This window comes from Anoplolepis gracilipes, chromosome 10 (assembly GCF_047496725.1).
Source record: "Anoplolepis gracilipes chromosome 10, ASM4749672v1, whole genome shotgun sequence".
Lineage (NCBI taxonomy): Eukaryota > Metazoa > Arthropoda > Insecta > Hymenoptera > Formicidae > Anoplolepis > Anoplolepis gracilipes.
In genome coordinates this window covers 5,771,149-5,798,635 of record NC_132979.1, presented here as the reverse complement: position 1 = coordinate 5,798,635, position 27,487 = coordinate 5,771,149, and the positions used below count along the sequence as shown (strand labels likewise).

General features: G+C 34.3%; 3 protein-coding genes across 11 annotated transcripts in view; 1 reads left to right on the top strand and 2 right to left on the bottom strand.

Annotated features, from left to right (window-relative positions):
• The window catches only part of Ca-alpha1d (Ca[2+]-channel protein alpha[[1]] subunit D), a 68,807-nt gene extending 60,597 nt beyond the window's left edge, over positions 1-8,210 (top strand). For 2 of the 8 annotated variants that reach the window (XM_072900706.1, XM_072900704.1), the window contains 4 exons: positions 274-626; positions 1,912-2,358; positions 3,365-3,492; positions 3,842-8,210. In XM_072900706.1, coding sequence (XP_072756807.1) covers positions 274-626; positions 1,912-2,358; positions 3,365-3,492; positions 3,842-4,192 — 1,279 coding nt within the window. In that variant the 3' untranslated portion in view covers positions 4,193-8,210. The other 6 variants (XM_072900705.1, XM_072900707.1, XM_072900708.1 and 3 more) reach the window with 6 other exon arrangements.
• A 1,713-nt stretch (positions 8,211-9,923) lies between these two features.
• Positions 9,924-13,198, bottom strand: LOC140670152 (dnaJ homolog subfamily C member 2). The gene is made up of 5 exons (XM_072900712.1): positions 13,030-13,198; positions 12,376-12,654; positions 11,899-12,283; positions 10,721-11,825; positions 9,924-10,542 (listed from the first exon to the last, which is right to left on the bottom strand). Exons 1-5 carry the CDS (start codon positions 13,079-13,081, stop codon positions 10,492-10,494), a joined length of 1,872 nt encoding a protein of 623 aa, XP_072756813.1. The 5' UTR covers positions 13,082-13,198; the 3' UTR covers positions 9,924-10,491.
• Positions 13,199-13,683: 485 nt separating this feature from the next.
• On the bottom strand, positions 13,684-27,207 carry Rip11 (Rab11 interacting protein). 2 transcript variants are annotated; one of them, XM_072900713.1, is made up of 7 exons: positions 27,170-27,207; positions 18,759-18,817; positions 17,074-17,320; positions 16,250-16,625; positions 15,673-15,947; positions 14,991-15,465; positions 13,684-14,847 (listed from the first exon to the last, which is right to left on the bottom strand). In XM_072900713.1, exons 1-7 carry the CDS (start codon positions 27,190-27,192, stop codon positions 14,677-14,679), a joined length of 1,626 nt encoding a protein of 541 aa, XP_072756814.1. In that variant the 5' UTR covers positions 27,193-27,207; the 3' UTR covers positions 13,684-14,676. The 2 variants fall into 2 exon arrangements, with proteins under 2 accessions (XP_072756814.1, XP_072756816.1); XM_072900715.1 differs by lacking the exon at positions 27,170-27,207 and adding an exon at positions 23,499-23,761 and having other exon boundaries at positions 18,759-18,797.
• Between the last annotated feature and the right edge of the window lie 280 nt (positions 27,208-27,487).

Genomic DNA, 27,487 nt, shown 5'->3' with positions numbered 1-27,487 from the left:
TATATATATATATATATATATATATATATATATAAAATATTAATACAAGCATATTTAATTTACAACATTTATTTTGACAAAGAGAGGAATAACGGTTGGTTCAAGAGGTCATTTCAGACGCTTTCGTTTACATCATCTCGAAGCATTCGGAAGTGCGAACAGTGATTTGTCACGCGTACATGCATTAACGTACTAAGAGCGATCTTTACGCTTCTTTTTTCTCCCTTTTCGCCCCTGTCCTATCCGCGTGTGCGTGCTTGCACGCTCGTGCAGTCTTCAGGATGGAATCGAGCGGCAGTTGACGCCACCCACACCTCCTCCACGACGGAACGCACCGTCCTCGTCCACCGGCACCCCGAGCATCGACATCACGCACACCCCCACCGCTGCAGCAGCGGCGGCGGCGGCAGCGGTGGCAGCAGCAACATCGGCAACCGCAGCGGAAGGCACGGCGAGTGGATCGAGCGTCGCGACGACGACGATCACCGCGTCGTGCACCACGAGCGCAAACACCTCGACCACCGCGACGAGCTCAAGCCCCGCTTCCTCGTCAAATGGGACAAACTGTTACTATACTTATGCGTCGCGGGGCTGCTGCGTCGATTGCGCAGTCTGGAGCAATCACGGTACGGGAATATCGGTTTAGTCACGTCAAGATTACGTCCCCGTTCTTATTGTCTTCACGCAAAGGACGGCTGCTACAGTAATTCAGTAAAAAAAAAAAAAAGAATAATTATTTCTTGCAATTTTTTTTTTACATTGAATACTATTTTGATCTAGAAATGTCTCCAGCACGTGACTCTGTAAACAAATTTTGAGAAATTTCCTGTTGAAATGGCAAAAAAAATCATTTTAATGTATTTTATTATTTAATCGGAAAGTTTCGTTGCAATATTAAGTATACTTAACTACTTTGGATTGTAACAAAACTTTTCCAACAAGTTACGTTAAGGTAGTTTTATAACACGTTAAAATATATTAAAAAAGCTTTCTTAATATCGTGATGTAAAAAAAAAATTTGGAGGAATAGTATCCAATATTAAAAAAAACTTACAGGAATTGATCTTTTTTTTTAATTCAAAAAGAAATTAATTTTTTTGTTGAATTATAATAATCTAAATTCTTATATTTTAGTGAAAGTAAATTCTCTTAAACGTAAATGAGAGAAACCATAGAAATATTGATGTTAAAACTAATTGGCATAAAAAAATAAAGAGAAAAAAATCTAGTAATAATAAACTAATTGATGCACAAAAATACATAAATTTACAAAATTAATAGAAGGTGATATACAGGTTGTTCTGTAATTGGTGAAAAACCTGCTAATGACAGATTCTTGGGATCATTTGGAGTCGATTTTTCCTCAGCGAAAATCTCGAGGGACGTCATGATTTTTTGCAAGTTTCCATTTTTGTTATTATATATTTTTGTAATTAAGCTTTAAATTAAAATTCTATTAGAGTAAACTCTGTCTGAAATTAACTGGAGAATGTAATTTTGATAATTTTTTAACTCCAAAAAGTTTAGTTTGCGAAAAGCGCCTTTTTTTCAATCGCTTATAATTCGGAAATTATTAGACACCTCGAAATTTTCGCTGAGGAAAAATCATCTCCAAATGATCTCAAGAATCTGCTATTAGCAAGTTTTTCGCCAATTACAGGACCCCTGTATAACAGAATATTGTTACGGGAAACTTGGCATTTTGAATGTAATTCATTTGATGGTTTAACTGCCATTCTTTTCCGACTGCGCGCAATTGATAATTTTTATCGACAAATACGTCCAAATTACATTTCAATTTAAAATCACATTTATATCTCGACGGCGCGTTAATAAGATTAATGTACGGACGAGAGAGATGTAGGCTTGATATGTCAATGATAAATCGTGCCCGTGTCCGCTCGCACGCAGCCATAGACGACTGTGACGACGAGGACATGTCAACGGAAAGCGGATCGAGCGATTCCGCCAAGTGGAACCCGCATTCGGAGGGTGGCGTCGTGCGAGGTACGACAGGAAAACCCCATGTCACCGTGCTGGGTCGATCGTGCCGATCGACGAAGCGCCGGTCCAGGGGTCGTCGTGACGCTGCGACCGCCGGTGGCAAGTCGGCCCCGGCGAGCTTCCGGTCCCGCGACCCAACCGCCGCCGTCGCCGCGACAACGACGGCGACGATGACGACGGGGTCCGCGACCGGTACCGCTACGTCGGGATCCGGCACGCGCACTATCGCCAACGGCCTGAAAATGGCGCAGAACCAGGCCATCGCCGTGGCCGGCTTCCTCGCCGACGTGGACTCGCGACAATGGCGTGTCTGCGCTTCCTGCTTAACGCACCGAGCGTCCTACCACGGCAGAGGTGATTAACGCACGCGATTTAATCCTTTGCGATCGTATTTTATATCAGCGGTACATACTCTCCAGATATGCGTGCTGCAAAAATATATATCATTTTTTCAAACGAAATCAAAATGATTTCTTTATCAGATATTTGTTTTTTTCATTACATGCAATCAAAGTGAAATATAAATTATATTTTATTATGATTTATTGTATGCCATGAAAAAAATATATGTTTGAGACAAAAATGAAATAAAATATTTAATACTGTTGCATTTATGAACATTGTCGATCGTAAAGGATTAATATCAAGATATATCGATGCACGCTCAAACACGAGCAAAATAGGTTTTTATTATTGTTTGTTATTTTAATTAAATTATTTAAAATTTTTTTACACACATATATTTATATATTTCGATTTTTTCTGCAATTTTTAATTTCTTCACATTTCTAAAAATAATAGATATCTATAAAGCACATATTAATTAAATATTTTGTTATTCTTGTAAAAAACAAGTTTAATAATTAATATTTATTTTGATGTTTAAAAATTATGTTTAATCGAATGAAAATTGATGTAACAAATTTATTCACGAAATCAAACAGTTTGAGGTACAATCATTCTTCATTCGATGATTTTTCAATCTTTGCACCTGCATCTCTTGGCAAATGAAATTATCCAAGAGGAACCGACAAGAATATACGAAGAGAGACGTGGGGAAGCAAAGTGTTGCTCAGGTAGTCAATCGCTGCTCGAAGCACGCGCTCTGTCAGCTTTCGAATTAATATCCTAACATGGACTCGTCACCTAACGCTTTTCCTTAACTGCAACTTGATTACACCTAATAATTTTGCGATGCTTGCAAGAAACAGTCATGTGTTACTAAACTGTCATGTGTCGGTTTGTGTTCGCTATTCTCGCTAATGTAAAACAAGCCTTGGCAAAAGTGAATCGAAAGCGATAAGGAGGCAGGGCGTGATTTATTCGAGCTAACACTCTGACGCCTCTCCTCGTTCGTCAGTTTCCTGGACCGCAGAGAGTAACGGAAGCGTCGGCGCAGAGCGCCTGTCCCACAGCATGCCCGGAAGTCCCGCGGACCGGAAGCCCAACTTCGAGGTCATCGGAAGCGCGGAGAGCCTCGTCGGTCGGGTGAGTTTTGAAAAATATTACAAAATTAAAAGTTAATAAATTAGAAGAAAAAATTAGAGAATTTCGAGAATTTAAGCGTCTTTTTAGAATCTAAAGCGCAATTATTTCTATTAAGAAATATTTTAATCTATTGTTTTAGTTTAGAATTTTAATTTTTTTAATTTAACGAATTTTAACTTATCTCCAAGTGGAGTACAGAAATTAATTAAAATAACTTATTAACGATATAATTAGTATTCGAATTAATTGGAACACAATGGTCAAATTATATATATACTATTATATTGTACGTATAATGTGTGTTAATAGGTACTATTTCAACCTCTAATAATGTTGGCGCACTTTTCAGGTTCTAGTGGAACAAGGTCTAGGCAAGTACTGCGATCCGGACTTTGTGCGGTACACATCGCGCGAGATGCAAGAGGCGTTGGACATGACGCGCGAAGAGATGGACCGCGCGGCGCATCAACTGTTGCTGCAGGAACGACGCGGTCAGCCCTTGTCTTATCAGTTGCAGCAGAACGTGGGAGAGCCGCAGGAGCAAGAACCGCAACAGCACCAAAACACTGGGATCGGTTACCAACCGTTGCAGGAGCCGAGTGGCCAGCCCGTCTATCGCCAGCTACAGTCCTCCGGCTACCGTAATCGTAGCAGCAGCCGGAAGCAACAGCAACAGGAACAGCGACAGCCACCGTCCTAGCAGGACGAGAATTCGCTCGCGACGCAAACGTCGTCCACGTAACCCGAAAACTGCTACTCCCTCCGAACGGGAGTAGTCGCCGAAGGACCGTCGGTTACGATGAAGTAACGATGAAGTCACCAGTGAAATCTGAATCGATCACGCCAGTTGGATGAATTCAGACTGCGCGCGATTCGACCGTCGTAATTGTTGTTGTCCCGAAGAGGACGAATTTTGAACTGTTCTGAATATTTATAGCCATATTTAGGTGCGGATCTCGAGAAATGCTACTCGAAGGACAAAAAAAAGGTCGGCTTAGTCTGAAGGAGGAAATGAAGGGGAGAAGAGAGGGAGCAAAGACGTAGCAGCTCGAGACGCTCAAGATGTTCATCCTGCGATACGCTCGGGCCCAATGAACCATGTATTTTCGTTCGAGCGAGTATTTTCTAGCCGAGCGTGAGTGTTTTATCCGACACATATTTTGAGTCGCCTTGATTCCTAACTTGGCTCGATACTTCGTATCGAGATTCGTGCGAGTTTCGATCGAGCGGATCAAGTCACGCTCGATCGCGCGTTTTTAGGCACAGGAATAAAATATATATAATAAATTCTTAGAATATATATTTTCGCCGCAACGCGACAGATCAAGATGATCGAGACGAATCGTTGCGGTACGCGGAGCTTCGTCTTTTCGACGTCGAACAATCGCGAGACTAAAGTTGACGAAGCATCTCGGGAGGACCCGAGCTCCCGACGGAATTGAGTTTACTTTACTTAGAAACAGTCCTTTAGAGATTTACCATTGTTCCCGTTTAACGTTAATCTCCGTTTTTCGGTTCGACTTGTCCTGACAAAGGACGACACGACGAACGCCGCGTGCACTCAATAATGGAAAATAGACGAATTAAAAGATAAGAATTTTTATTCTTTCAAATTATAATTTTATTTTCGACTTTTTAATAATTAGTTTGAAAATTGATATTTTAGTTCTCTATAGAGAACAGCAAATTGCAGTAGTTATCGCAAAATTTAAAACAATTCTTCAAAATATATATTAAAATACTATTTCATGTTTAATTAAGTGCTACATCATATTTGATTAATTGGCACTCTTTAAAAAAAAAACAAAGAAATTAAAAAATCTCGAATTTTCAAAATTTTCAAAATTTCTCATGTCGAAGATTAAAAATACGATTTTACAGAAGTGAATCCAATTCTTTTAATTCGTCTATTTTGTTCTAGCAATCTAAAACCCTCTTTTACAAGACTCGTCATTTATTAACCCTTTATGGCACTTATCAAACATTCATCATTATCTCATTATAAGAGTAAATGTAAAACTTGACGGTGAAAACTTTTCTATTTACTCTTTATAATTTTTTATCGGATAAATTCTCTTAAACATAGCGAGCAAATTGTGATTCGCTAAAAACAAAAAAAAAAGTTAAAGCTATAGAGGTTTAAAAGAGGGTGAAAAGTACGAACCATGTTACGCGCGAAAAGCACATCGGCGAATCTAATCACTATTATCGTTCTCGTTATTAATTATTCTCGTTGCCCTTGTTCTGATGATTGCCGGTTATTAGCATGATAATTACCACTCATGATTCGTACGTATATATGGATTCTAGACGAGATAACAAGTGCCTAAGTATCTATAACTTCTTTCGGACCAGAGAAAGACTTTTATCAACTTAGACAAAGTAAACGACTATTATTGCGAATTATTATTGCGCGAAGAGAGAGAGAGCTGCGAGTCGAGTGTGTTGTACACTACTGACGCGATATGTTGTGACGATATAGATATTATTATTCGTATTTGTAATTGTGTACATAACACCGTTTGCGCGCGTATATTTCCGCTGAGATGCGTGAGGATGAATGGCCGATAAACTAACGCTGCGAGAGATTCGAAAGATTATATATATATGGCAATCTACAAACAAACAGGAGTAAGAATATAAGAGTGTGAATGGATAGACAAGACCTTCTCATGAAGGAACAACGCGGTGAGACTCTCGATACATTTTTATTACGTCAAAATATTAGGATACGTGACGAAACGGTAGAAACGAAAAATTATAAATAGATTGCGAATTACCGATCGTCGAATCTCTCTCTCTTTCTCTCTCTCAATTCACGATTACACCCACTTAAGTGCATGCTCAATGATACAGAGAGCCTTATAAAGGGAGAGTAAGAGAGTTATTTTATAGATATTTCCAACAAAGTCTAATAATCTCCCGCGGGGAACACGCATCTTTCACAAAAGATTTACGGTTCCATTTTCAAGAGGCGAATGTTAAGCGAGTACTGTTTTTTAATCGAGCGGTGCACTCATATTCGATTATTATCGATACCCTATTGTATTGTAAACAATTAATGACGGTGACTGAAATGTTAAGCGTGTGAAAAATTTATAATGTTGAAGACGAAAAATCAAAATTAAAATGATAAAACGACTTCGACTAAATTGATCGATTTCGACGTAATTGAATATATATGTTTAATAATTTCTTGCATATATTAAATATAATATTATACTAATTTAAAGTTTATACGAGTAAAAATAAGATGAAAATTGTGAAAGAAATGTGAAAAAATTGAGTAAATCGTTTGGAAATTGCGCGAGTCCCCATTCACGCACAAAGAGCTCACTCGCAAAGAACGCAGCCGATAGAGAGCCGTATCGCAGCCGCGGCAACAATACAATCTCAGATTTTTAAACCTGATCGCAATACATGTAGAAACCGCTGTGTTATCGATGTGTGTCATTCGAGTGACTTTGGGATACGCAGAAACGTATGTGTGAGACATTGGGAAATTACGCGGAAGTGTGCATAGATACTAAACTATAACTACGTAAATGTTAACTTATATAGTCGTTGACAAATTTTTAAGCTCTCGTAAATTTTATAAGTACTTGTCAATCGGCGTGGTTCTGGAGATTTGTCGCGTAAAAGCTTCGATTTTTCCCGTTTGTACGCACAGTGTCACAGGTTGTAAAAACAAAAGCAAAAGTATATAAAAAAAAAAAAAAAAAAAAAAAAAAAAAAAATAAAAAAAAAAAAAGATAACACGCAACATGTGAAGAGAACATGTGTGTCTAGAACCAATTAGAATCTCTAATAATAATTAATCAAAGAGATATTACGGATCTCGAATTTCGCCGATCGCGAGCGAACACACGATCGGAACGATTGTGTAAATCGGTTTTACTATTGACACTTACTAGTTCGAAATACCTTTCAGAACCACGTTTTTCGCGGAAGCCTCTTGGCTTGCCTACGACCAATTGCGAAATTCCACTCTCTCTCGCGTACCTTTTCTTCGCGAATTTCTCCTACGCACAGCCGAGTATCGTATCGATCTATATTTTCCCCGTTTTAAACGTTTCTTTTTACGTCAATCATTTTGTACGTGATTTGCGCGTTGTGTCTGAACACTATAAGCCAAAAAGCTCTCGCTTGCACTGACAACCGATTCGTTGAGCGTGTTCTTACGAACGGTCTCGAGGGTTTGTTTCTCTCGTCCCTTATCTTTAGTATTCCCTTTCGATTGCGTTACAATTTCCAATTAATATTTTGATGCTCTGTATATTGATTTCACTTAAGTGTCTACTTCCCTTCTTTCGTTTAATCTCCATACTTAAGTGAAAGCGTTATTTTGCGAAATATATATAAATATATATATATGTATATATATAGTACGTACACATATATACATATGTATATGCCAAATTAGAAATCAGATGATACCGAAGCGCAGTAAGTGTAAAAATCACAGAGACTACGGGTCCGTAAACATGACCACAAGTAGCGGCAGAATTTTTTACGCTCTGTAAAATAATATAGATCGCCGTCTGTTCTTCGTTCTCTCAGGAAGACGAAAGAAATATAAAAACAGAAAATAAAAAAAAAAAAAAAAAAAACAAAAAAAGAATAAATGGAGCGCCACGGTCCAGAACCACTAATGTTTAAAAATCCGAAGTCTGTTTATATCTTATGATGTCTGAATAAAAATTGTCATAGCAATTAAACATCGTGCAATCGATCTTTTTTGCTTATAGTTTCCATATACGCGTGCACTCATATTATGCAGGAATGTAAGAAATCGAAAATTTCCATGAAAAAAAAAAGATCGTTGTTGGAAATAATCGTCTAGCAATTAAATATTATAAAGCAAAACAACACATTGATCGCCCGCGGCTTTAAATGGGAAGAACCTATGTTGCTTGCAAAAATATCTGATTACATACAGTATAATACTAATTTTTCAACATCTTTCTAATAATATGACATCTTTTTATCGACAGTTGTCTTTTTATATTGTTTTAAAATGGCACAAAATTCGCATATTGAAGTTTCATAAGTTCTTAATGTATCGCGAGTAGAAATACAAGATAAAGTATATGATAAAATATACTTTATATATATGATAAAATATACTTTATATATATATATGAGAGATGTGCACAAAACACCTCTTATATTACAGAATTTATAAATATATGTCGCGTGAAAATAGTTGAATATAGAGACCAAAATTTTTAATCTCATGAGACTGAATAAAAACCTATTAGGGAGGATATATATAGCTGAGAGATACTGTAAATATTAAAACCCAGAGAAAAATTACGAGTTTACGATTGGAAAAAGTTTAACTAATCAGTTGAGAGAGATTTAAAAAAAAAATCAATTTTCAAAAAATTTTAAAATTTCTTGAAAAATTTACTCCTAAAATACTTTTCGCTTGCTCTTAAGTATAATATTTAAATATAGATATATTTATATGTATGTTTCTCTCTTCTTAAACGTGTAGAAAATCCGAAAATGCAGGATTCAGCAGGACCAATCGCACATCTCTACTACTGTATCTAGATCGTTTCCTAATCCATTTGTTACACGTAAATATATGATCCATACGTATACGAAATAAAATTGATATTAATAGTCGGGAATTAATATTAATACATCGAGTAATATATATTAATTACAATAAATAATAATGGTAGAGTGATACATGCCGGGTATGACATAAAAAGACACGAATAGGTTTAACGCTAACAAAATAAAATGCACAATAATTATATATTCTACCTTGTCAGATTTTAGTTAAATACATTTTATCAAAAGCCACGTTATCGTCTTAATTATATTTCGCCGTTTGTAAGTTTTTAGCAGTGCGTAACGCTATATGTTTCAATATGAATTATGAATTTGGAATGTTGAAGTATAAAATGAGAAAAATAGGAAATAAAATCGAAAGTTTATTCACCAAATTATGCCAAATATAGCAGGGTGACTACACTCTCTATTTTAATTAATACAAAATTTCTGCCAAATTTTTTTTTTTTGAACAGAAAAATATAGAAATTAATTTTTCTGCTAACATTTCTTTACATTTTTTAATCAATTCTTTTTGCTTTTCTATTTGAACGTTATATACTATCGTACGTTTCAATGAATCGAAAAGCCGTAACTATCTTCTTTGCAATAACAAATATCCCCAATAATATATATATGTATAAATGCAAGCATACTTAATTTATAGCATTGTAGAAGAGTATCCCATTTTTAACAAATCAGATCAGAAATAGTTTTTTTTATTTAATAATATACTTTTCTTTGTTAAAAATATTTCCTCAATTATGACGAGAGAATTCATGTATATAAACATTTAATTAAGATTTTTTTCATTAAGTACTCACGGAATTACGGGTATAGTTTCATCGACAAGGATATAACGAGTATTTTTCAAAACATTCACGTTTATTAATTAAACGTAAATAAATTTTATAAAGTCCATCGTACTTTTTCGATTGTTGTCCAGTAGCAGGTTCTCTTTATTTTACAGTACTTACAGCACGAAGTATAGATCGCTCACGAAGATTCATATTGCAAAATGGAAGCTGTACATAAGAGACCCTCTCAAGTTATAAGTTTTATCAACGGAAATAATGGTCGGCAGCAGCACGGTTTTTCAAAGGTACATTACAAGTACAGCGCGTATGAATTAAAACGTGCTGTAGAATTCATCCAACAAAATATCAAATTTCTGTGTATGCCGTGCAGCTAACTCGTGCACGTATCGGCTGTAGCAAGGCACAGGTATACACGCGAACTGGTACTCAATGAGTAAGCTAAGGTTCTCGTCGTCCAGTCCTTAAATTTCGATTATAATTCTCGGAAGGAAACCCTGATTTTTTTTCAGGAAATCCTTATCTCGAGGAACGACTTCATCGCCATATATCGAAATTGCTTGTTTAACTAGAGTTCAATAAGTTAGAGAAAAATTTCAAGCTTAGCATGCAGCTAATATTATTTCGCCACCTGCGCTGCTTTTTTCGCTTTCACGAGCTCGACCAATTCCTACGATAAAGGAAAAGAAGCGTGTATTATAACTCAAAATTTTATCACAACATATGTTTAATATATTATTATCTAAAACATTTCGATTTTTTTTGCTTTTTATTTTAAAAAAGCTATTTCTTGGTTGTTTATAATAACATGATTTAATATTATGAAATATTCTATTTTCAATGCTTACCTTATATCTCCTCATGCACTCCTTTTTCGTTCTGGTTGGTATACATGCAGCGATCTGGTCCCATCTATCTGAGACTGTAGTGGGATAAGTTTTTAAGGCTTGTTCAAGAAGTTTTTGTTCGCCCGGTGTCCACGGTGTTGATTCTTTTTTTATTTCTTTAGGTTCAGCGGCGATGCCGTTCGCAATTGGATGATCCAAGCGTTCTGTGACGGCTGGCATTCTCTCTTCGACCGCGTCTTTGCTCTTCTTCTCGGCGATAAAATTGTCAAAGGCCTTTTTATTAGCTTGCTCCTTCAAACTCGATTTACTAAAGTCGGTCGATTGTAGGCTCTTGGCTTTCGCCAAGACCTCCTTGGCATCGCGTGTAACTCCGCTGGTAGAACTGCTGTGCTGATTAATGAAATTCGCGACCACTTCCCAACGTTGATTGGTCCCGGCGGGAAATAGATTGACCGCTTTTATCAAGAGTTGCAAGTCGTTCTCGCTCCAGGGCGCGGTACAGGTCTTGGTTTGTTTCTCAGGCATGTTTTTCGTATCGTTATTAATCACATTCACACGGCGTTCCGCCTCGATTCTCCGTTCCGCCTCTTCAATGATGCTTAAAAACGCGTTTCTACCATCGGTCTGTAATTTCTTCATCGCCTCCTCCAACTGCACCAGCTTAAACAGCTCGCAAATCTTTTCCACGCTTTCCATATGCCGGAGACTTTCTGCTGAATTTTGAGCAAAGTAATTGTTCACTTTGCAGAAATCTCTGAGCGCTTTTCTTTCTTTGCGCAATGCCTTTTTCTGCATCTCCCGTTCCTGTTTCAGCGCATCTTGCCTTGCCCTCTCCTCAGATTCCTTTTTTTCTTTCTCCAATCTTTCCTTTTCCGCCGCATTGCGCGCTATTCTTTCTTCCTCCTGCTGTCTGGCTTTTGCCGCTTCTTGCTTTGCCCTCTTTACGGCATTCTTTTTATCCTTATCTTCTTGCTGGAATTTCTTTATTCTAGGATCTATATTGTAAGCCATATCTACTAAAGTTCGTATTCGCGCCATCTCTTCTTTTTTTCGTTTCGCTCTCGTGGCTTTGTTTTTTCTCTCGATCCATTTGCGCATATCCCGACTGCAATTAATTTTGTCGTAAACTAATTTTGTAATTTTCTGTAAAGAAAAATCTCATTACTTATTGTACTTACTCTTGACCACTCTCCTTATCTTCTTCATCGAGGTACGAATATTCGCGCCAGGAATCAAAGTCGTACCAGAATGAATAGAATTCCTCTACTTTTTCTCGCTGCATGTATGGTCCACCCAAATGTGGCACTGGCTTCTTTACAGACCACCGTGAGTTCTCCTTAAAGGCTTTACCCAGTATTTCGTAGAAATTGTTTCGACAGTCTTTCTCCTCAGGTAAATTGTCATTAAAGTAAGGATCTACACTGTCGTAGCTTCGTCTCTTTGCTTGATTCCCAAGAGTCTCCCAGGCACGAGTTATACATGTAAAATAGTCATCGTCTGGTCGGATCTCCTCGCCCATTGCCTTTCGTTTATCGGGATGATGTTTTAATATTTTTTGTTTATCTGCAAAACAAAGTAGATATGTCCAAATTGAACAATACTGAATCAATATACTAATTAATATTATATCTATTCTTTTAAAAAATATACTTTACAAGCTCTTTTAATAATATCTTCCGTTGCTCTGTGCCTAAGATTTTTTATGCCTAAAACAGCATAATGATCTTGATCCTTCCAATCTCTCGGATCGAGAGATCTGAGATATTCCAGATCGTCTTCAAATTGATATTGAGACAAATCTTCTTCGTCCTCTTCGTCCGACGATTCCGAAAAATTGGTACGGGTAAGACTGCGATAGAATTGAGCTCGCCATGCTTGTGCAGTTGAATACAAAACTACAGGACCGGCTGTACTCGCAGTTGCCTTACCTGGATCTGCAAGTATTTATTTCAGTGAGAAAAATACAGAGAAATATTTCATATTGTTATGTTACAGTAAAAAAATGTAATTATACTCCTATAAGTTCGCAAATAGATGAAATAAAGAACACATGGTATACGCGTGTAAAGGCAAATATCAATTACGGACGAACGTGTCAGAAAAATAATATTAACGCAGATCGTGATCTAAGTAAATTCTTCACCCGAGCCAGAGATAGATTAACTCAAATAATTGAAATTTATGAGCTGAAAGACGCGAGTTCATCCGAAAGACCCGCTGCAATTCAAAATCCATGACAATTCTAACCAATTCTAACCTCTCGCGACCGGTATCGTGCATCGGGGAATCGCGTGGAGTCGATATCTTACCGGATATGGAATTAAAAACTGCAGAATCCTCGTTCCCAGTGCCGTCCGTCATTGTCGCGTGATCGTTGCGATGGGTTAATCCTGAATCACGCACACAGGACACGCGGAGGCCGGAGGATCACGTCGATCACCTCTATCACGCTACCTGCATCTCGAGCGCCACCAACTATCAACGCCGCAAGTTATTACGCCGGATATTCCTATTGACTGACCTAAAAACATTGGTTATTGGTTTGGCGGGAAATTCGATATCTTGATCTTTTATGCTTTTGCAACATATGATATCTAATTAATTACAGAGAATGACGATGTACAGATACATACATATCTAGCGTCGATATTCATGGATTCTAAAAAATAAAAAAGTAACGTGCAATGAAAAAGTAGTGGTAAAAAAAATAACGGCTTCAAAAATGAAAAAGAAACCTATAATTGTTTTTTTTTTGTTGCTTGCAAAATTTACTTTCAGATAATATGCAATCAGGTGCGACATGTTTCATTATTCAAGACTCGTACAATATTAATTGCGATTTTCAAAATATCAAATCGATTAAAACACTATAAATCATATTAAAAATTTGTATATTAATTAACATGTTTAGTATAGAGAAATAGTATCTAAATTATTTGAATAAAATTAATTGTAATAATTCATTAATCTATAAAAATTTTTAATATCTAAAATTAGTATAATATATATATATTATTCGAAATATACACGCACATAATTACACACACATGCATACACGCGCGCAAAAAAATTAGAAAAAATAGGAAAATAGAAATTATTTAATATTACATAGTTATTAATTCTAAATATATATATATTAAAATATGTAATATAAAACGTGCAACACATTTCAAACATTTGAAATTTATTATATTGTATATATAACATGTTGAACATTTAAATATTATATCTCTGTTTAATAATGCTTTTGATTAAACAATGCTCTAATCAACAAGGCATGATCCGAATCAATATAAGTGCATATATTTAAGTCAGAAGGCACATTTTTTAGTCGAACATTGGCTCGTGTAAATTTTATGTTCTATTTTCTATTAGCACTATTTTAGAAGTCTTACTTTATAAAAAATTCTTAGATAATTTACAATAACAGTTAGCAATAAAGAGATACAGTCGTCGTGTTCGTTAGTTTCCCTGCAAATTGTCAATTGGACGGAAATCTCAATCGCGAACAAATACAAACTTTCGAACATACTATCACGGTTTTGGTTCAGTATACTGGGAAGACAGAGAATTATAGTGCGAATTTCATTTCTAACTGGCATTTCATCTTGTTCATATCGTTAGTATTAACTCGAACTTTGAATAAATTACTATTTACTTATTATCTCTTACTTGTATCTCTATAATCCAATTATTTTCGCGGCATTAAATATAAATTATAAATAAATACAGGGGAAAACAAATTATTTTATATGCAATGCTCCTATGAGGACATTTTATACTTTTTTTAAGCCGTAGCTCAAAGAAAACTATGAGCGATGGTAATACAACAAATAGTCATTTGCGACTCGTCAGTCATGTCTCGAGAAAAATATCACTAAGGTATCAAAAGGAATATACCTCAAGTGGATTCCAAAATGAAAACAGAAAAGCTTTTTTTATTAAGGATTAATGGTTTACTGATTCCCCGGGGACGACAGTCGCCTCTGATATGGATTCTGAAGTAATCGCGGCGAACATTCGATTACGCGTAACAGCAACGCATCAATATAATCTTCCAAATCGGTGAGTCTCTTGTTCTTCTCCGTGATTTGTCCTTGCAGTTGCAACGCCAGTTCTATTATATCCTACAAATGGAATGTTTTGATAAAAAATTTGTCTGATGAAAAAATGGCAATTATTTAGTGCTATTCGATAAAATAAAATAATAAAATTTTAAAGTAATTAAATTGATTTAAAAGAAACATTTTATGCATCGGAATATATTTACTTCTCTCGATTTCCCTTCGAATTGATTAAGAACCTCGTGCGGCAGGCGACTTTTAGAGTTTGCGGCATTCTTAACGGCGTCCTCGCCGCCGATAATAATCCTTTCGGAAGACAAATGATTCTCATCATTAGTGTCTTTGAATTTATTCTCCTTATTATCCTTTTTCTTATCCTTCTTTTGCTTCTCTTCCTTGGAAGTTCGCAGATCGTATTTGTCATCCTTTTTGTCCTTTAACTTGTCATCTTTCGCGAGCTTCTCTTTACTTGCAGCGAGTTTCTCTTTGCTCGCGACAAGCTTTTCTCTGCTCGCGAAGAACTCCTTGTTCTTTGGATGAAGGATCTCTCTCGGCGCCGGACTTAGCGGTTCCGGAGGCTCTTTCAATCTCAATGCGGCCGGTGAAGGTGAACGCATGGGCGATGCATCGCGTTTGTTATCTTGCAATTCGTCCACTACGATCTTAGGTTTGGCTTCCCATCTGATAAGAATAAAACGTACAACATTGTTTTATTATTTCCATACGACTTATTTACAAATAAATGTATTTTATATTTTTATCATATCCACGTAACAATTTTATTATTGCTAAACATTTATCGAGTAAAACGAATCGTCGTTCTCTCCTGTTCTTTCTATTTTTGTATACTTTTTTTTATTTTTCTCCCGACAATAAATATGACTTTACTTTTTAGGTACGCTGCTCGCCTGCTTGCCGTAGAGCTTCAAACCCCACTCGTCGTCCTTCGTCAAATTGTCGACCTTTGACAGGTTCGTAGTAGATGCGCTCATAACAAATCGTGGAGGTTTGCTTGGCGCGGCGTTAATTGGCGCTGGTGGCACGTGCAACTCGCTGGAGACATTGTTCTGTGAACCATTCGGAATTCCATTGTTGCCGCTATTCGTGCCTGTTATGGGTGCGTTCAGCGACGAGGCCGAGCTTTTATGAGACAGATCGTCAAACTATAACAAATTAAAATTATGCTACTTTTAGCTGGAAACTATTTCCAACAGATAAATATACATAGATAAATTTATTTTTAAATTTATTTTAAATATTTCTCTGCTCTTTACACATGATTTTTTAATATATTTTTACAATCATAATTGTACAGCAAAATTAGAAATAATAAAATTAATTAACTCTTTCACGTCGGAATTAATATGACAGGGTATAATTACAAATATTAAATTTAATATAATATAAAATCTAATAACGCTATTTAATTAAAATATACATGTAAAATATACTTGATTTTATTTACCGTAAATTCGTCTTCGTCTTCGCTAATGACACCAGGATCAGCCTCACCCGGTTCCTGGCGCGTGATTCTGAATTGGTGTTCTTCCTTCTCATCAAGATTGTTTCCATCGAGTCGATTTTTGCTTTTTCCTTTGACTTTGTTTCCAATCGACTTGGCCAGTTTCTTGAGACCCTTGCGTTTTTCGAGACTACCAATACTAAGTAAGCTACCACCGATTGATTGAGCAGCTGTAGACAACTGGCCTAAGGAACTTTTGTGACGCTCCTTCTTACTTAGATCAGTTAGACTTCCAGCCTTCACAATAAAGCCAATCCTCACCTCGAGCTCGCCTCTTTCCTTCGTATTCTCTTTGCCTGGTTTGCTGTTAAGTGTGTACCTAATACAAGCACATTTATTCTTTCATAATTTAACGATAACAAATAAATAATATGCATGCTCTTTTAAAACATATTTTACACAATCGAATAACCATAATTATTAAAATTTTAATATATGTTAATAAATGATATAAAAATTTATAAACCAATGTGAATCTATTTGAAAAGAGATAAATCTCGAAAAGTAGACATAAATTATATAAGTGAATAAAAATTATAGGAAATCGTATAAAGTACGAAGAAAAATGTACTAAAATAGTCAATTATATCCAAAAATGTATTGCCACGCAAAGTAAATGATAAATTATCATATATTAATAAGAGAAAAGGAGTGTAGGCGGTTAATGAGATAGCGATATGGTTGCGGCAATTTTTTTTCCGAGCAATTTTTTCTAACAGATTTGCATAAAACGCAATTTGCAATTAATTGTGTTATCGTGGACGCACCATCTGTTCTTGGGCCTCTCGTACACGTCGAAGCTCGAGAGCGGTACGCTGACGGTGCCGAGGAACTCGTCGACACCCAGGAAATTGCGATGCAAGGCAGTGAGGACGATCTCGGCGGTATTTCCCTGCTCTGGTATAAGTAGCTCGCATTCCTCATGCCATTCCACGTCCTTGGTAGCCTTCTCCTTCACTGACGTCTGGTACTTTTCCTTACCGAGGGCGATCGTTACGAAGCAGTCGTTGGTCTCTGCATTCATAACAATCACAATTCGGCGTGTCGTTTCGCGTGGGCGACGAACAGTCAAAAGGTTGGGATATTAACAAGACGTGTGTAACGGGAATTAAAGGTCTGACCTGATAAAAAGATTCATTCTTAATGTCAAAAAGGCTCTACTATTGCGAAAGAGGTGCTTAGCATTAACTCGATAAAAAAAAAATCAGTTTTCATCTAATTTCAACTTTCGATCTCATTGTCAGTTAGAAAGCTGTTGACATATATTATTCACTATAACAATAATTTATATATAAGTATGTAGATATTTAATTTGATTTTCGTGAATGAGAAAGTATAATTTGATCGGATGACATAATTTTATATTTAATATAATAATTTTTAATTTGTATATTTTTACAAATGCAAACTCGTCATTATTTGCAATGTATGTTCTTTCATAACAGTACTGCGTTCACTTATTTTAAGTTGCAGGTAATAAACGTTATAATGTCACAACGTGCATTGAGGACGCGTGTCGGGAGATCACCAACTCGTCGCGCACACAATTATACTAATTATTACATCGTGAAGCTAATAAACAGTATACGTTCATCGTATTAGACACAGCTATGCAGAATTTGTCAAATTCACGTTAAAAATATGTGTATTTTTTTCCACTTTTTACTCTTCGAAACTTTCATATTTTAAAATTATTTTCTTTAAATTACGAGATAAACAAGATAAGATTCAAATACCTAGCTTATTTGTAATTCCATTCTATACTGTAAACACTTTTCATTTCTTTTTTTGCTATATCATATTTTCTAGCTTCGTTGATAAATTACTATTATAACACATCTTCATTTTTTATCTAATTGTAAGCATATATTTCTCAACAAAACTCAACGTTTATTACTTAATTCCAGCAGAAATCATCGTTGATTCAAAATTTTACGACAAATCATATTGCGTATTTTGATTTTGCTGAGATAAAGAAATTCTATATTCGTATTGGACGAAATTCAAGGCTGGCGTAACACGTTTGTTTATACGATGACGTGAATTTGTATATTGTTTTGCAAACGCTATGCTAACAGAAACCGAATGATTCATGATTTAAAATAGCCGCAGAATACGGTATCGCGCGAACACGCGTAGTAACATGTAGGTAAGTAAGAAACGTGACGATGTGTGTGTCGCGTTGAGTGACAGCTGGTTTATTGCGAAATCTTCAAATCATTTTATCCAGGGAGAAAGAACAGATGACAACTGGGTTGTCAGATTATTTTGTACAAGATGCTTCATAAAACGTCGAAGCGACATCAAACGATTGAAGAGATCTTCCTTTTAATTCAATTAATTTTCAAATATTTTAAATATTACATTTAATGTAACTCTTTGTTATTCTTTTTAAAAATAGACGCGGGAAAAATTTTGGTGTAATAGGACTAAAAATATATACAGTACTCACTGTGTTTCCCTTTGGTCAGTAAGTCCTTGGCTCTCTGAACTGTAAATAAATGAAAAAAACTGTTAGGTGTAATACAAATATTTGTAAGAGGATATATTGTTTACGTATTATTATAATTCGTACCATCCAATATGTTTACATTTCAAAGTACATTCTTGCGAAATAAATTGCCAACCGGACAGATTATTTTATCGTGATTTATGCTTCACAAACTTTATTAATATTAATGATATACTCGTAACAAACTAGATAAGCAGATATATACATAAAAATGCATATTCAAATATTTGCCTTTGCGTGCGATAGAATTTAAATATTAATGCCATAAAAAGCAGTTACAAGTCAGGGTGAAAAAATAGAGATTTCTTTATAATGCATCCACTTTTTTTTCTTCAATCGACTTTCCTCGATTTGCGCGTTTACGAGAAAAACCTCACGTCATAGCTTTCGCGCATAATCGTTTTCGCTTATATCAGAGTAAAAGCTACATATGTCAGTTACCGCCCCATTACATCGGTTTCGCGATTACGAGAAACCAATCATTCTGTTATCTTAATTATTTTATGTTGTTTAATCTTTTTAGCATTACCGCGATATAATTAAATATAATAGCAAGAGGAAATAAGGGGGAGAGAGAGAGAGAGAGAGAGAAACAGAGAGAGAGAGAGAGAGAGAGAAGAGAAAGTATCAATTATACATGTAATAAAATAATTCATATGTGTGTTTACAAAATTTGTATTTTAATTAATTATTATTTAATAAAATGATCACTCAAAAAAATATTTTGCTAATGTAGATAGATTTCTAGATGTCTCAATTAAAATTTATCGCTACTTTTTGTAGCTGTTAAAATATTGTTTGTCACGTATAGAATTTATAGCAGCAATATTCTAGCAATACCTCTAGAAAATTTAAATCCCATTGCCAAAGATTAATCACAAATATAATTGTCCTTGAGAATTGAGGCCTTAAAGATAGGCATTGCAGAAAAATTTTCTGTCTAAATTACACTAATGGTACAGATATAAATTCTGTCTCTGTCATTTAAATTCATTAAGTGCAAAATATATGCAGTATCATAGTATTTGTTAATCATTTATCTGTTTCAGTCAATTTTTTACACCTAGAAAATTGTTGTTGAAGTTGCAAGATAATTTTTTTGATTGATGATTAATAATAACGTCAGATCTAATCAAATGAGAGATTTGTCAATTATTTGAGTTGATTGAATATTGCACGCAAGATACATATAAACGGTGGCTTTATAGCTTGTAATCAAGAAATTCCACGTAGGTCATTTAACAATCAAATCATTTCGCGCAGCTTCGCGAAATACGATTTAAACAATAAATTCACATGGTCACATCATTCCTAAAGATTTTTCAATAATTCCATGGCGCTAAAAATGTAAAAGCCATCATCTCTCGACTTTTTCTCATTGTTTGCGTATATTTTATACATTTTATGATTTTATACTGAAAAAAAATAATATATATTTTTATCCGAAAAAAAAAAAAAAAAAAAAAAAAAAAAATAATAAATGACGACAGATTAAGACAGAAAGTCGAGAGGATATTTTGTTCGATCGCTTTCTCGATATTAATCTTTGTGCGCAGCTTAAGTTACTGTGCCGTGACACATTAACTTTTACAGGCGCATCCTCATTTCCAGAATCGGAAAATCTGACATGCAAATATTCGTAAAATAATCGCGGAGTGAACGTTTTAAATAAAAAGGAAGAAGCCCGCGCGTCTCTTCCAATTATAATCCGTTAGTTCTAACGCGAAGCGTTACCGAATAACTGTAGGAGGCATTTCCTCGTTCTCACACGTGCAACGGCGATGAATTGTAATGAATGTGAGATACGACGAGGTACATATTCTCCGATTTCTCGCACATCGAGAAGAACCAGCGGTACCGACTCTCTCGTTGCACATTTTCCTCCATGGTCTCGCGCAGTCCCTGAGTCGATGGATTCAAAGTTCTTACCGCGATAAAACCGCAGCCAAATACCGTTTACCCGGATATAAGTGATTTTTCAACGCTTTGTGCATCCGAACAACGTATATCCGCCATCGTAACCGACACGTAACGTCGTAATCGATCTTTCTTAAGTCTTTTCAAAAGATTCCACAAGCAAATTTTATTCAAATTAATCGCATTAACTTTATACTACATATTTTATATTGTTATATTTATTTTTGATAAAAATTTTCTGCACCTTAAATTATTTTAGTTAAATAATTTTATTTTTATTCAATGAAAATAATAATGGAACGGACTATTAAGCATATAAGATTCAAAGGTTTTCCTTATTTGAATATGGTGAGTTTTAAAGATTTACTCGTCTGGTAGAGCTAGAAAGGGGAACATCGAATAACCGCTAAACATGCTTTCACGCGTCGCCTATTTTGCATCGAGATATGAAAGAGATAGAAGAAACCTGTCACTCGATGATTCTTCCAGCAGCAAAAAGAGAATTCATAAATATTATAATACATATATAGTTTGCTGCACAAATATTATTATCAATCTTAATTTTTCCTTTAAAGAACAGGGAAGTCTGTATTTTCCTCTGAGAAATGATATTTGGATTTGCATTCGGTTTCAGCCAAAAAACTCGAGCACAGATGACATGATCGGACATCTGGTTTTTCTTCGCATCGTATACACGTGATACACGTGTGTCAACGGCGATTCGATAACTCTTAATTTGACGAACCCGTTAACGCCCGAAGGTAAAAGTCTTGTACGTGCTAATTAAGAGGACAAGTCTAACACGAACACACACTTTCGCGAATTAAGCCGCACTCTCGATAACAAGACTTTTTATCTTGCGATCAGTTTCGCGGTGAATGGCAGAATTTAATTAAAGACTCCTTAAATCTATTGAAAGTAAAAAAAAAAAAAAAACATACTGATTGTGAGTCATTCGAAGTTTTGAGTGAGCCTAAAAGAAAAGCGAAAAAGAAAAGAGAGAGGAAATTTTGGACAAATTTCTTCACGAATTAAATCTGAATAGAGATAATGTGTTTTTATCGTAATATTATATATATGTAATCGATGAATAGCAGGAAGATGAGTCATTAGATATATCATGATCGACATATATATATATATTTTTTTTATATATTTAATTACAGCATATATATATATATATATATATATATATATATATATATATATAATTTTCCTAATCATACAGATTGAAACGCACACAATGAACTCTTTTAAAGACAATGAAATATTCACTAGAGAAAAGTGAAATCGATATATTTCCATGAGCTATATCCATCTCTAGTAAAACAATGCATTCGCAAAATTGCATCGTGTTTAATTACATGTCGGAGTTAATCGAAACCATTACTAGAAACCGTTGCAATCAATACAAAAAAACTAACGACGAACGTGCGTCGATTTTCTTATAGTAATCTCAAGAAAAGAAGAAAGTATATTGTGAGATAAAAATCGAGATAAAAGGTATAAATAATATAAAATTATTCAATTAATCTGCCTAATTGTAATCATTTCACGTATCAATAGCTTTAATAAAAAAAACTTAGTACTAAAATTAAATATTGAATAAGTAATTAATATTAAATATATTTAATTTAATTTAATTTTATTATTTTATATATATTTATAATATGCAGTAATTTAATACTTAATGATTTGATGAAATAATCGTAAATCGAGAGGTATCTTAAGTAATTAATTTAATAAAAAATATATCGAGAAATATGTATTTTTTATTTACATGGTGTTTCTTTGTAAAGAGGATTATATTATGTACAAAATATGAGATTTAGAAATTATACGAAAATTATACAATTTAAAATTTAAAAATAGTATATCGCGTGATAAAATGAAATCGAGGTTTACTTTTAAACACATTGTGAAAAGGGAAAATTACTTTTGAATGATGCATTCTCGGCTTAAATATACGTTGCACTGCGATGATTCGGTGACATATTTCAGAACAGTGTCATTTATTTATGCGCCACGCTGCTCCGCACTCTTTATTATGTTTTTTTAATTAAGATAATGAGGACAATAATATTTTAGAATATTTTCTTTAATAATATCTTAATATTTAACACATAAAAGCCTAAATCTTGAGATTCATTGTCTATATTATTGATAAAATTATAATGAGATTAAAACTTTCTACTTATTATTCATATCTGTTATAAAAACTTCGAGAATATTTCTTTAAAAATTTACATAATCTCAAATACGAAATAAAATTATCTCGTACTCTTTCATATGACGCATCGCTTAACATCAGTAAAACCTTGAGCTCTATCTGTCATTGATAAGAAAAATTTTTCAATCTCTTATGTTTATTTCTTTTATAGAAAGATTTAGAGCATATTTTAAAATAAAAATCGTAATTTTTTTTCTTTCTTTAATTGTTATAATAATTCAGTTTTTAACACCGCGATATAATCACGAATATATTCCCGGTAAACGTTCAGCGATAGATGCGTGATGAATACGAAATGACATTTGCGTCGCCGGGGCTCGGACAACAACGGATACATTCCTGAGCAGCGCGACGAGGTTTTTCGTTCGCCTAGTTTCCGAGCGAGGACACGTAACCTTACGCATATACTTGCGCGGTAATCGTGTTTACGGTACACATACCGTCGCGATGCATCCGCAAAGCATTCGACCGTATCTGCTATCGAAATAAAGGGGGCGTCATTTCACGCCACTCGCGCGACGTCGCTTACCCACCTGTCACTTGAACGTGCGTCGGACTCCACATCTCGAAAGCTGGCTCGGTTACGCACGCGCGTAAATCCGCTCGTCCGTTAGGGATTCACTCGGTAGAATCGCGTAGAACTTTGCCGTAGCGTCGCGCAATCTTTGCGACGATAATGCGACGAGGATGCGCGACGCGTCGACTACAAACTAACGTTCACGCATCACACGAACCAAAGACGCACGCACTACCAACCACCTCGCTCGCTCGCGGTCATCCGACTCCGCGCTCGAACCTGAAACTCACGTCGCCAACGTCGGCAACCGAGGGCTCGCCACGCGCATGCGCGACGACCATGGACGTAATAAGCATAGACTGCGCATCAAGCGTTGCACTGAAATTAGAAGGAGAAATACAGCTTTCGGAAGTTTAGTCTTCTCTCTCGGAGAGTAGAGGGGATCACAGGTATATATAAAGATAAACTTTTCTGCTCTCCTCTTTCGATTTCTATGAGAGATCTGTATCTTTACTCGCAGAGCAAATTGAAAAGAGATAAACGAACTGGTGAAGCATTACTCTCTCTTTCTAACTTTGGGTATGCAACACTTGAGATGGAATATGTCTATCTATATTTACAACTTATATTTACTAAGTCTATAGTGACAATTATAGTCGGTTCGTATCGTCGAACAGCTGATACAAGGTGCGATTAAAATGTAGTTTTAATATGTGATTACTTTCATAATATTAATGGCAAAAAATAAAGATTATTGTTCATAAAAGAAACATAAACATAAAGTAGAATTATTCCAATATTTTTGAGAGCGTATAATTTTTATAGTTGTTTTAATATATTATAATTTCGCGAAATCTATAGTACTATTTGTTTCGTTTAAATTTTATTACTTACATTTTTTGACGTTGAATTATGACAATTATGACAATATAAATATAATCACACTGATACGTGCACAATTTCTGAAGAGCTTAATATTTTTGTAAAATGTCATATAGAGTTTATATATTTTTTAAGTAGTTCTAGAGTTTACTCTTTTTAAAAGGTTCTAATTTTTATAATAGAATTTTATACAGTTTTTCCGCTGGCAATTTGATGATTGTATATCTTTTTTGTTATTGCTTTTTCAAAAAATGTACCACACACACACACACACACACACAAGACATGATGTGAATGAAAAGATTAAAGCATACACATATATGTGAGTTTCATTTCTATAGCTTTGGCCTTCGTATCTGCAAAAGATTTCTCTTTGTTTCTCATATACATTTTGATTAACCATATCCTGAATGAAATGTTAATTAACCATTGCAACTCGAGATCTGCACACCGATAAGGACCGTATGTACTACAATATTGTGAGAAACACTTTATGTCTCGAATTCTAGTAGTCATAACAAAATGATTAGTATATGATCCTTGTTGAGAAGCGTGATGACAAGAATAGTATTATAATACACAAAATACACAGTTAATCAATTTTTGTATAATCATATATTAATATATGATTCTATATATAATTATATATTAATATATTTATATTTTTTTTTATATATAATTAAAGTTATTTGTTTTAATAATTAAAATATAAGTATTAACAAATAATAAATATTCAAAATCCTCTTGAATTCATAATTTTATAGCCGTTATTTTAGATTTAGATCGATGGAAAAATATCTTATAAAGTTATTTTTTTCATAAAGATAATTCATTAAAAATTAATTGAAAAGTTATATATATGAAAATATGATGGCATGATAAAGATATAATTTTAATATAATTTTAATATAACTCAAGACTGACATTTTTAAAATACTCTTCATATCTGCAAAAGAAGACATCGCATACATATGCAATTGACGAGTCTTAAACACAAATAAACATAATAACACGCAGTATGATTAGTCATCGTTAAGATATGAGTGCACGGATAAAGTTTGTTGTCGAATGCACAAAGACCAATGTCAACAAGACCAATTATAAATGGTTATTTAACATACGTTCCTTAGAAATGAACTTATTTCTCTTAAATATATTATTATTTAAATGATAATAAATTTAATATTTTTTTTAATTGTGATATAAATACATGTGTAGCATTTTCCCAAAATATTTTCGAATTTAATTATATTAAAATAATTTTTATGAAATTTACAATGATAATATATGATCGATTTTTATTAATATGTGATCTATGAAAATTTAATAATACACTAAAAAAAATATTTTGCTAATGTAGATAGATTTCTAGATGTCACAATTAAAATTTATTACTATTTTGCTAATCATTTATCTACCTTGGTTAATTTTTCGCATCCAGAACATTTTTGCTGTAATTGCAAGACTATTTTTTTGAGTATATAGTTCTTATATAATTGCAAAGAGAATGTATTATTTAAACTTTTATGTCTATTACATTTGCGGAGAGAAACTATTCAGAAATTAAGGTGTAGTTTAATCTTATGTAATTTTGTTTTAATTTTTTAAAAACTTTGTTTTATCTTTTTTATTTTCTAATCTATTTAAGATTATGCAGTCCATGCAGCTAGAAATCTACATATGTCTTTCACTTTCTGCTATTTCTCCGAATTCAATTTCAATGTAACAATTTATAGAAAAATAAGTAATTTATAACAAACTGACAATTTCTTTCTCTTTTATTCGCGTTTTCTTATTGTATCGATATTCGACAACAAACGTATTATGTCCAATCGTGTCATAAACGAATTATTGAGATTGATTTGTCAAATTTATGACCACAGTTGTGTTTAAAGAATTTTTTCGCGCGATCGCACGCCTACTTTTATTAGTTTTATCGTAGGTGGTTTTTACAATCGACGAGTGTTGCCTTTTATCGTGATGCGCGCATTCATGTTTCTTTAAAACGTCATTGTTACACCAGCGTGGTTGCATCACGCTCTATTACGAATATCCGGGACTTGCTCGAATCAGCACCAATCGCCTTGTCGCATTTTGTGGAAAAAGTGAAATTAGCATATTATTTATTGATGACGCGCAGGCATTAATCGCAAAATTCGCAATAGGAAAAACGCGACTGCTTATTAGGAACGATAGTCTTGTAGAGCTTTTTTATTTAGTCTCGATCGAGCAGTTTGAAAAAAGAAAAACTGTAATTTAATTTTTTATCATGTGCGTGCGAAATGATTAAAATGGATATGCAATATAAAATTCAAAGATGAAATATAAAACTAGTTATTCTACCTGCTCCAATTGCAATTGAATTTGATTATATAAATATGCAATAAGGATTGCGGTGTAATTTAAATATATATATATATGAAGAGTTATGCACATTATACATAATTGTACGGAAATAGTTTGATAATACATTGACACGACGATAGTTATGTAACGTTTCATATAAAGTGGGTAGACCACTTTATTATATTAGTGAGTTATTTAATCCAATTTTTTATTCAAGTGACATTTATAGAGAATATATTTTCTAATTATATCATTATTTATGCACGATCAATTATCGCGATTTATACAAAATTGTAGGAAGGTTGGGGAAATAGAATATATTTGACTTAAATTTCAAAAATTATTTTCTACTTTAGTATTTATTAATTTTTTTTAATGAAAATTAAAAATGAGCAACTTTACCGATATGTTTTTTATCGACCAATATATTCGATCTCGATCGAAGAAGAGTTTACACACCTGTCACCAGGCGTCGCCACCATGACAATTTAAAGTCCAATTCAGAGTGAAACCCATTTCACTTTCGTTCGTGTTACTGTGTATATGTGTGTGTCTTTTTGCTTTTCCAGTTCGATAAATCGTTTTCGTGACGGTATTTTGCGTGGATTTTTTTGGCATCGTGTCCAGGAACAAACATCGAATGTCGAACAAACTTAATTTTCGTTCCGGTTGCGGTTAGTAAAGCACGTAAATCACGCATGATATATTCGTGTAAATAAATGTCCTTTGTACGACAACTCGTGTAAATCAACAATCAAGAAAATATCAACCGAAGAA

What these genes read in the sequence shown, in the direction of transcription:
- LOC140670152 (XM_072900712.1), bottom strand. Translation starts at nt 13,081, where the DNA reads ATGACGGACGGCACTGGGAACGAGGATTCTGCAGTTTTTAATTCCATA. An exon ending in AGTTTTTAATTCCATATCCG is followed by an intron (nt 12,655 to 13,029) that starts GTAAGATATCGA and finishes AAATACTTGCAG; the next exon opens with ATCCAGGTAAGGCAACTGCG. An exon ending in AGATATTATTAAAAGAGCTT is followed by an intron (nt 12,284 to 12,375) that starts GTAAAGTATATT and finishes TTTGTTTTGCAG; the next exon opens with ATAAACAAAAAATATTAAAA.
- Rip11 (XM_072900713.1), bottom strand. Translation starts at nt 27,192, where the DNA reads ATGGTGGCGACGCCTGGTGACAG. An exon ending in GTGGCGACGCCTGGTGACAG is followed by an intron (nt 18,818 to 27,169) that starts GTGTGTAAACTC and finishes TACACCTAACAG; the next exon opens with TTTTTTTCATTTATTTACAG. An exon ending in GAGAGGCCCAAGAACAGATG is followed by an intron (nt 16,626 to 17,073) that starts GTGCGTCCACGA and finishes TGCTTGTATTAG; the next exon opens with GTACACACTTAACAGCAAAC.